This window comes from Dipteris shenzhenensis, chromosome 3, assembly GCF_047967505.1.
Source record: "Dipteris shenzhenensis isolate YYH24624 ecotype China chromosome 3, Dip_SZ_1.0, whole genome shotgun sequence".
Classification (NCBI taxonomy): domain Eukaryota; kingdom Viridiplantae; phylum Streptophyta; class Polypodiopsida; order Gleicheniales; family Dipteridaceae; genus Dipteris; species Dipteris shenzhenensis.
The window spans coordinates 9,620,144-9,631,153 of NC_141598.1; the positions used below are offsets into that span (position 1 = coordinate 9,620,144).

Genomic DNA, 11,010 nt, shown 5'->3' on the forward strand with positions numbered 1-11,010 from the left:
AAAGTGGGCCATTTGTAAAATATGCACATAGGCAAGGAAAAAGGAGGCACGGTTACAATTGAAGATTGATACAATTGAGAAGCATTGTGGGAAGGTTTACAAGACTGTAGAAGATACAAGTAATGAAAAGAAAGTGATCAAAGAATGGGACAAGGAAAATAACCGCCACTTAAAAAATGAGATTGAGTACAATAGGTTCTTACTTGCACAAGAGTCTAGCAGAAATAAAAGTGAAGGATCATTGAAAAAGCGTTGGGAATGTATCGATGATCAGGTTGATAGAGAAAAGATAGTGTAATTCTCAACTATCATGCAAATATTGAAGCAAGGCCACTCACTGATAGACTTCTCGGGTTACCAATCATATCTTCAATTTTTTGATGTTCCTAATTTGGCAAGCATGCATTGGTCAAGGAGTAGTGCAACAGATATGGCTAACCACATGAACCAAGTCATAATTGATGATTTAAAGGAGACTTTAAAACTTGCAGACTTTTTTTCTGTCATTGGATGAGTACACAGCTTTGGATACTACATCGTGGTTGGGAATGCATTTGTACGTGGTAGAAAACAATAAGAGAAAACCATATTTTTTACATGTACACAAACTTGATTCAGAATCCAATGCTAATAACTTAGTGCAAGTTTTGATCCAAGCTTTAAAAGAGTATGGAGGTGTGACAGAGTCTGAGATGGTCAAGAAACTTGTTTGTTTTGCATGTGATGGTGCTTCAGTCTTGCAAGGTTGTCGGAATGGTGTCTCTGTACAAATAGAAACAAAATATGCTCCTTACTGTGTTGGGATACATTGTATGGCTCATCGCACAAATCTAGCTTATAAAGTTGTGTCCACATTTCCATCAGTACAACGAATCGAGACGTTGGTTAAAAAAAGCTACTCTTACTTTTGCAAGAGTCCAAAAAGATACAATCAATTTAGAGTTATTGCAGAAGCAGTGGGTACAAAAGGGAGGAAGATTTTAAAGAATGTGGATACTAGATGGATATCTTTGGTTCAGCCAGTGAAAAGATTATGGGATGAATACAAGACTTTGGTCTATTTAATGCACATGGAGGTAGAAGAAGAGGTTGAAAAGGCAGATATTTTGTATCATAAACTGACCAACATAGATTCGATATTGGGATTGTGTGGAATTATTCCTCTTTTAGACAAAATGAATATGTTGAGTAAAATGTCGCAATCAAAGGATATTTATATCAATGAATATGTCAAGGTAATAAAACTCACTAATTTGAGTATAACAACAGCATACGATAAGAAGTCAAGCTCCAGTTTTCAAGACGAGAAATTGTTCAAAGATTGGAAAAGTTTAATAGACCTAGATGGGGATTCCTCACTTTTAACATGTGACCAAGAAGGATATGTTTGCCTTCGTGCAAACAATCAGATTTTTAGGATGACAAGAGAAAACAAACGACATAAAAGACTACAATACATTAAAAAAGAGGCTTTTTTAAAGAAAGTACAAATGGTGAAAAATGCCCTTAGTGAAGTTGCAAGTGCAGTGGTAGATGAGATTAGAAGTAGGTTTCCACGAAATGACCTAATGGAAGCATTTACCATCATATTTCCACATTTTTGGGTCAATGGATCTTATGAAAATATCAAAGCAGGTCTAAAGAATCATTTGGATGCTCTCAAAAAACACTTTGGATGGGACATTGACATGGACAATATAAAGTACAATGGTTTGTTGGATTTTGGAAAGCTTTATTCACAGTCTTCCCTTTTTGGAGAAGTCATGCACCAACAAAGTAATTTAATAAAAAATGTTCAAATGCAAGGTTCGATGGTTCGGCTTTGGAATGAGCTCTCTCATAGTACATTCCTACAAGATAACATTTCTGAGTACTTTAAGCTTGCAAATTTATGTCAAACCTTTATTCTTGGCTCAGTTGAGGATGAAAGGTGTTTTAGTACTCTCGGTTACTTGAAGAATAAGCTTTGTAATAAGCTAGATGATAACTTAGATCTTAGCTTGAGATTATATTCTTGTTCTTATGATGTTAGTAGCTTTCCGTATGATAGAGCATTAGCACTCTGGAAGTCAAGCTGTAAAAGAAAAGGCTATAATTAGCTTTTTTGGACTATTTAAACTAGACTTTGAGAATTTTCTTTCCCCATTGGATTTGAAGGATATTCATTATCCTTAAACAATTTTATGTTTTGCATACTCTACAGTATCCTAAATGCTAGCTTTTTCATGTATTTTGAAATTATGTAAAACGGAAAAGACAGAGTTTTTAATATATTTGTGAAAATTGAAAGTTTTTTAAATGTCCTAGAATATTTAGCCAAGTTTTGAAACAAAAATTATAACAAAAGATATAATTCGCCAATTCTTTGAAACTTTTAAAAATAATTTATGAAAAATTTCGCCAGTATATTATAATAATATATTTCTATACCTTCGATAAAAACATCCTTGGTTTCTGCACTAGTAGCAGATCCTACCATTGCCCGAGCTCAAGCAAAATGGGATAAGAAAGACAAGTATGCATATCACTTGATCAAGTAGAATGTGCAAGATGTCATGCTAAGACAACTCAACACAGTCAAGACATCAAAAGAAGCATGGGATATGTTCGCAGCTCTCTACGAGTCCAAGAACACATCAAGGATTCTCACCTTGAGAAACCAGGTCAACCAGAGTTTCCGCAACAGCAATGAAACCGGTCATGCTTATGTACTCTGCATTAAAGACTACAACAATTAACTTGCAACAGCAGGAGAGACTATGAACCCCGTAGAAATGGTTCAAGTCATTCTGAATGGACTAGGAGAGGGATACGAGGATCTAGTCCAGAGTATTGACATCCAATGGTAAATTCTGACACTGGAAGAACTTCAGTTAGTCCTACTTGGTGAAGAACTCAGGACTCATGCCATTTAAGCACGTAAAGGTCATTCATAAGATCAGGCATTCACAACTTTAGATAGAAGCAGAGGTAAAGGAAGAAACAGAAGTAGATCATATCAGAAAAGTGGTCATCATCAACAAAATCAAAGTCAGAATCAACATCAGTAGCAGCATCATCCTCAGCAACATTAGAATCAACAAAGAGGAAATCATTCCAATCGAGGAAGATTTCAAGGACAAGGGAATGCATCCACCAATGTGTCAAACATTCAGTGCAACTACTGTCACAAGTTTGGATACTATGAAAGAGATTGTTGCAAGAAGCAATACGACCAAGGCGGTCAATCCAGTAGTAATCGAGGGAATTCTCGAGGAAGAGGAAATCATCGTGGTGGACATTCTAGTCACAATCATTTTGCAAATGAACATGCAAACATGACCATCTTTGCCTGTATATACTTTCTTCCCTTTGGATCTAATGTCTTTCTAAAGCTATCTATTTCCACTTGTTTGAGTGGTTTAGGGTAGGTTTTCTACTTATAGGAAACAACATTCTTTCGAGTTAGCCATCTCCTCACACCGCACTGCTACAGCTGCCCATTGTCTACATAGGAAAGAGCTTGAATTTTCAAGAAAACTCTCTATACCTCCTCAGAAGATAGTGATTCACATGAATTCCCTGATTACCTTGACTGCCATACTGACTCGAAGCTGGTTGGGCATCTTGATAACCTGTGCTAATAGTATTTTGATCTCAAGAATGGTTTGGATGTGGACCACTATGATCTCCCTGGGTAGTTCTTATTCCAATGAACAAAGGACAACTCTACCTAAATCCAAAACAAAAAGACAAGACTAAGCATGCACCCACATAAGCATAGCCACTTGTTTGAGTGGCTTAGGGTAGGTTTTCTACTTATAGGAGACAACATTCTTCTCAGTTAGCCATCTCCTCGCACTGCCACTACTTCTACCGATTGTTTACACAAGAAAGAGCTTGAATATTCAAGAGATTTCTCTACACCTCAATTTTTCAATGGCCAACAAGGATAATGATTTGCATGAATTCATTGTTTAGCTCGAACGACTGCCATACTAACTGGAAGCTGGCCGGGCATCTTGAGAACTTGCACAACCTCTATGACCTCCTTGGGGCAGCTCTTATTCCAATGAACAAAGGATAACTCTACATAAATCCAAAATAAAAAGACAAGAGTGAGATGAAGATTTTGGAGGACTCCATTGAAGACATGTTGGAGATGATAGTAGTAGTTGAAGAAGGGACACTGCTGCAAATCCTCCCACCCCACAGAGTATCAACTCTGAAGGAGCATCCTGCTGTCAAAGAGGAGCGCAATAGGGAAAAGGAGGCCACCAAAGAGGCCAGAACTGAGGTCCCCAAAACTTCAAAGCAAGGGAGAAGAAGTTTAGGAAATTTTTGTAGGTTATGTTGCACCATGGGCATGGTGCAAGTTGTACAAGGTCTTTTCTGGGGGTTGACCACCCATTTAATGTAAACCAACTTTATTTGAGTATCTATGTAAACTTAAATCACCTTAAAATTTTGAAGTTATATTTCCATGCATGTTTTTAGTAAGAATGTTTCAAATATGGCATGTTTTAAGAAAGTGTCTATTTCATAGAGGGACGTTCTCTTCTTATTGATCATTATCTATATCAATTGATCTTGTTTTTTGTCAAAGACTCTTTTTTCAAGGCAATGAAATTGATGTTATTCTTGAGAGTTGCCAATCAAAACTCTATTTAATATCCTAGAGTAGAAGAGGGTTTTTCTCTTCCTACTCTTTTAAATCAACGACAATGTTTATAAGTGCTTAAAATGAGTTCATTATTGTCACATATTCTCTACTTAATGCAATTGTCATCACAATCTCTTAGATGTTTTGTATGAACCAACATATTTTCCTCTTTTTCATTGACAATCGTTTCTCACTAGTTATGATTGGTAGAGGATTGGTACGGCATTGTAAGATCTTTCTTCGCTTCTTTTCGCATCTTTAGTGCATGCACCATTTCATTCCTTGCATTACTATTGACCTTGCCTTCATATTGTCTTATGCATTGGCCTAGGACAAATTCTTTTTGTGCCACAAAAGCTTGTACCCAAAGGTTCCAATTGAAGTACTTTCTCGAGAGTATTAAAAATTTGTAGCACCTTTAGATCAAGGAGTTCAATAGCTTTTAATCCTTTTTAATAAAATTGGACATTTTTACACCAAATAAAGGGCTTTTTTTTGCTAATGTGGGAAAGGAACAAGATTGTTGTTAAGAGCTTTTATTTCAAAACTTAATTGATGCATTGAAAAGACTTGGATCAAAGTGATTTGTTTATCATAAGTCCCACATGCCTGGGTCCTTCAGTGGCCTGGTATCTTCTTCTCGCATGCCTAGGTCCTTCAGGGCCCTGGTATCTTCTTTTCTTTCTTAGTTTCCATGTTGAACAAAGGGTCCACACTTGAGGTGGTGCAGAATAAATAAGGCAGGGGGAAAGAGTTCTCCATAAGATGTCTGGTGGATGTAAGTGCCTCACACAGCAAAGCCAGCTCTCAAAACAAAACAAAACATAAGATTGTCCCATCAAGTGGCCCATTATTGTTGTAATGGGGAGTCGATAAATCCAAAAGATACATATTAATGTTATGAGTGTTGGGATCAGTGTGATCAAGGGCTTGCTCTATGGCACATGTGTGCATCTAGGGGAGTCATATGTGTGTTTGTGTGTGTTGTAGAGGCACATCAAGTGCTATGATGTGTCTAGTGTGTGACCTAAGTGATGATGTAAGCCAAAGGCCCCCACATGGGAGGTTCCTTTGATTTAGGCCAATCCCACTGATGTAGGGGCTGATTCCCACTGATGTAGGGACTGATTGCTACTTATGTAGGGAAGGTGCTACCTTCTCCCCCTTTCTATAAGATAGAGTCACCTCTCTCACAATCTATAGAGTGAACAACATTTTGGTTTCATCTTGTGCTCTCACTCCTCTTCCAAGATGCATCTATTCTATCCCATGGGATTCTACACTTGGTAAAAGAGCTTTAGGTTCTAGATCTAACCTAGCCTAGCATTAGATGCTCTCTCTAGCATGAACTACTAGTTTTTCAAAGCTTCCTCATCATCTCCATTTTCGTCTTTCTTCCCCAAATTTGTGAAGAGCTCAGTTCTCCCATTACACACGACCATTGTTCAAATCCCCTGAGCTATAGACTCCTCGTGTATGGGCAACCTTCCAGTTGCAAGCAATTAGAGAGATATTTCTTGTACGTGCAATGTCGACACAAACTTCACTTGATGAACAATCGATCAATTCTATCGATAGAGAAGAAATATCTTCAATTGCTTGTAGCCATATTTGGGCCAGGCAAGCTGCTAATGAAGTCTGAGCCCATTTGGTCAAGTTTTGGAGGTGCAATAGACAAAAGACCAGTCGACTTTACCAAGCTCGGCTATGGCGACCTGGCGCAACATTGCGTGTTTCCTTGGTTGAGGACCTTCCCTGGTATAAGGCCTTTCTTTCTACATAAAAATCCCCTTGAATAGAGCTACAAGCTATGCAAATTGCACCCTCCAATCTACCCTGGTCTCTGTTGAAAGAATTCTGCATATTTTGGACAAAGGGTGTTGAGTAATCACTATAAGTTAGGGGCTTCCATTATTTACTGCAAACTTTCATTGCTTTGATTGCACTTGAGTAGTAGAACTCAGTCATGGAGCTCATAAGTGTCCCTATACTTTGCATTTAGAATGATGACTATGTGATTCTCTTTTGATGAGTACTTGAATTGTAAAGATGACTAAGCCCAAGCAAATAGAGAAGTTTGATGGAACTAGTGTCCATATTTGGCAAACAAAAGCTAAGTTTATGCTTATGAAAAAGGGGATATGGAATGTTGTGAATGGAAAGGAAAAGAAGTCTACAAAAGAAGAAGCTAATTGGTTGATCAAAGACAAGAACGCTCTTGCTATCATTGCTTTGGGATTAATACATTCACCACATTGATGGCTTTGAAACTTCACATGAAGCTTGGGATCATCTTCTCACAGTATTTGGTGCACAAGGGAAATGCTTCAAATATATCTTGCTTATTAAGTTCCTTTACCTACAATTGGAAAAGGGAATGTGTTATTCCATGAAGAAGAAGAACTCCAAAGAGAATGAAGCATTTCTTGTGAAGAAGGGCTACTTCAACAACAAAGCAAATCTGGCTGAAGAAAGAACTCCATCAACAAATGAAGAATCAAACTTTGAAAATAAAGACTATGCTTTTTAAGCACTTTGTCTTTTTGTTTATCATCACTTCGTCAAATTTTGAGGTTCTCTGCCTGGAGTAGTACTCCAAAAAGAATGTTATATGTTTATCACCTCTAGTCACCATATGATGTAGGCCATGTGATGTGTGTTTGATCCCATGGTACCTCTTGCAGACATGAGAAACTAGGTCCACACAAAGGCCTATGATTAATCCTTGTACATGCAAGAGAGAGAACCATTTGGGGGGCTCTATCCCATTTTTGTAAACCTCTCACCCTTGGGAACCCTTGCTAGCATGAGATCCTAGCCATAGATTTACCCTTGACCACCATTAGATGGCATGAGAAACTATGAGACTAGATGTATCCTTGACATTGCAAGAGGCAACCCCTTGAGGGGGGTATGTTGGGATAAGTGTGATCAAGGGCTTGCTCTATGGTGCATGTGTGCATCTAGGGGAGTCACATGTGTGTTTGTGTGTGTAGTATAGGCACATCAAGTGCTATGATGTGTCTAGTGTGTGACCTAAGTGATGATGTAAGCCAAAGGCCCCCACATGGGAGATTTCTTTGATTTAGGCCAATCCCACTGATGTAGGGACTGATTCCCACTGATGTAGGGACTGATTGCCACTTATGTAGGGAAGGTTTTACCTTCTCCCCCTTTCTATAAGAGAGAGTCACCTCTCTCACAATCTATAGAGTGAACAACATTTTGGTTTCATCCTATGCTCTTACTCCTCTTCGAAGATGCATCTATTCTATCCCACGGGATTCTATAATGAGAGTAGCACATTGGATTAAAAATCAATAATTGCCATGCTTTTTCTAGTGTTGAAGGGGGCCACTGATTCACATCTTTTGTGACATATCAATCAAGATGTCTTGTGTAATCTCAATTACATTGTATCCTTGTTGCAACTTTGAAACAATGAAGCAAATCTACACCCTTGGAGGATCCCAAATGAACCATTCTAGATCCTTTTAAAACTTTTCCCAAAGGAAATCATTCTTCAACATCATACAAATGGTGCTAACTACAAAGAGTAGGTGTAGATGAGGCACTCCAAGGTAAACTTTGCCAAATTGAGAATACCTTGAAAGGGACTACATTGACAATGACATCATTTAAAGCTTTAAATCATGTCTTCCACGTCATCATTTAAAGCTTTAAATCATGTCTTTCCATGTCAACATTTAAAGGGACATCATTTAAAGGTTTAAATCATATCTTTCTAGGTACCAAGGTAGTTTGAGTATCGTTTCAATCAAGGGCCTCTACCACACATCCTATAACATTCCATGTAACTCGAAAGTTAAGAGCTTTTAATGAAGACATTTGGATTTAGTTTCACTATGGTAAGTTTTTCTAGTTCATAAGAAGACAAATATAAGATTGCAAACCATGCTTATGCTAAAGCTTTTCTAATTCTAGGGACATTTCACTAATCATGGATGGAAATTTATTAGCATTAAATAACATGTTAGGTTGTGCCAAGCATAATCTTTGCAATTTTATGAAGATACTTACTTCATTATCTTGAGAACAACTAATAATTCATTATCCTTCCAAATTTGTTGATTGAAATTTAGATTTAGTACAATTATGCATTATTTGACTAGAAATTGTGTATCATCTCAGTGCACCATGTTATTTAAGAACAATGGATTCCATTTGCATGTTTATCGATTATTGGCAAATAAGCACACACTACTCATTTGGCCTAAAGAGAGAGTTTCTTTCTCTAAAAGCATTGATATTTATTTTATATTAAAATGAGCTCTAAGTGGTTCACGAGTTGAAAATACTTGCAGATGCATTAGCTGACTAATACACTCAATGTCCAAAATTACCTTAGCCAATTGTTATGAAGAGGGCAAGAAATGAGGGTCCTCTTGAAGATGGGCCAACGATAGGGGATCGAGCTTGATGCACACGTCAATGCCTCCATCTCCTTTCATGTGGGCAGGATAAAGACATATCTCACCGTCAGCACCTGCACGCACAGGCCGCACAGCACTAGGTCTGCCCCACCCAAAGTCAACATCATAGACAGGGAAGCGGTTGGAGCTAGCAACATTCATACTGATGCCTGGAAACCAATGGGTGTCAAGCCTTAAACGAGTGTCATGGAGCTCGAGCCAATGGATGGTACCATAAAGACAGTCGATGCTGGTACAAGAATCAATAGCATCCATGATGCGAGATACAGTGGCAGGGAAGTCCTCGGAGAGAAGTTCCGCAACGGTAGCCTGAGCATTGGTCCAGGTGATGGCATTCCCAAAGTAGGCATCTGAGACAGGCGGAGGTGATGGCAAGGAGGGCCGAGGCCACCGCCGATTGGCAAGCACAACGAAGCTGAGATCGGCATCGGGGGGGAGCTGTCTGGCCAAGGTCACGTGGCGCCAGAAGTGGGCCGCAAGAGCCACGAAAGTGGAAGGTTCACGGACCCGGTGTCCGGGAACAAGAACAGGAACGGCCATCTTCTTGAGCTTGTGGAGGGTGTGCGAGCTGACATGAAACACCTTGTTGACGAGCAGTTTTGGTTCTATTCTTGGGAAGAAAGGCACTAGCTTGTAAGGGAGGAACTGGGCTGTCTCCTCGGAGATCTCATCTGGCTTGAAGGCAGTCCTATCGTGGTTGGGTGGCTTGGAGATGGGCACCCCCCTCGCGCATTCCCCCCACGACACCATAAAATGCCATAGCGAATACCCATCTATCGCTACGTGACTGTGGCTCACCCCTACCGCAACCCCCCCGTCCACAAATCGAGTCACCTGTGAACAAATTTCTCTGTCAATAACGTATTTTCACTTCGTGGAGTACAATCAGATTTGCAACATACCTGTAATCAACTTTCTCTGTCAACTACTTACATATCAGTTAGTAGAGTAGACTTTTACAGCAATCAGATTTGCACATACCTGCACCGATAATAGCGGCACCTCGGAGCTATCCGACCTGCGCAAATGCCCCCACTGAGCCAGCTCAGCGAAGAACGGCTGGAAATCGAAGTTCTCGCCCATGTCCTCGAAAGAAGCATCGATCGATGCCTCCAGGAACTCCACCCCTGCGTCGTTGCAGTCGATCACAATCCTCCCATCATCTCCTTTCCCCAATCTCCCTGCTAACGGGAAGAAATGGACCAGGACGGCCGACAAGCTTTCCTTCAACGTCCGGACAAAGTTCGGGTAATCTTTGGGTCCGATTCGGTAGAACACGAGCCTTAAGTTGTAATGAATGTCTCGCCAGAATAGGTCGAGGCTGGAAAGGTATAGATCTTGCCTTTGCGTAGGCGTAGAGGGGACGACCATGGAGGGCTCAAGGAGCGTAACCATGGGATTCGTCATATTGAAGGGGAATAGAAACTAAGAAGTGGGTATAGAAGCTCAAAGGGGTTGCTAAAAGATTCAAGAAGTTGAGGATTGCTCAAGTCTCATCTCTGAGAGAACTATTCATAGGATTAGGACGCCTTGAGTGGCTCTCCTTTCTCCTCACAAAACCATCACATTTTGTGCAGTTTTCCACATGGGCCCTCCATAAGACCTTTCATATTTCACATGGGTCCTTCCCACATGGGCCCTCCACAAAAGAAGGCCTTGCATACTTTCACATGGGTCCTGACTCCTCCTGAATAATAATGCCAAATAAATGCCAATTGCATGAACAAAATATCCCAAAAAGTTACGTCCTTTTGTATTATTTCAAGCTTTTTCTTCAAGACCCACACACATTTCTTTCCATTGATTATTCGTGATATCATCACGTGTCACATCTTTTTTGTTTTTCCCAAGTTTTTTCTTAAGAATGCACGTAGATTTTTTCCTTTTCTCCTCAAGTCCTTATCATTTTTTATT

The 11,010-nt window shown here is 39.6% G+C and overlaps 1 protein-coding gene across 1 annotated transcript; it reads right to left on the reverse strand.

The window, feature by feature from the left end:
- Nucleotides 1-8,884: 8,884 nt before the first annotated feature.
- Nucleotides 8,885-10,646, reverse strand: LOC147903327 (hydroxycinnamoyltransferase-like). The gene is made up of 2 exons (XM_087373084.1): nucleotides 10,078-10,646; nucleotides 8,885-9,930 (listed from the first exon to the last, which is right to left on the reverse strand). Exons 1-2 carry the CDS (start codon nucleotides 10,501-10,503, stop codon nucleotides 9,019-9,021), a joined length of 1,338 nt encoding a protein of 445 aa, XP_087229210.1. The 5' UTR covers nucleotides 10,504-10,646; the 3' UTR covers nucleotides 8,885-9,018.
- Between the last annotated feature and the right edge of the window lie 364 nt (nucleotides 10,647-11,010).

What these genes read in the sequence shown, in the direction of transcription:
- LOC147903327 (XM_087373084.1), bottom strand. Translation starts at nt 10,503, where the DNA reads ATGACGAATCCCATGGTTACGCTCCTTGAGCCCTCCATGGTCGTCCCC. An exon ending in TGCCGCTATTATCGGTGCAG is followed by an intron (nt 9,931 to 10,077) that starts GTATGTGCAAAT and finishes ATTTGTTCACAG; the next exon opens with GTGACTCGATTTGTGGACGG.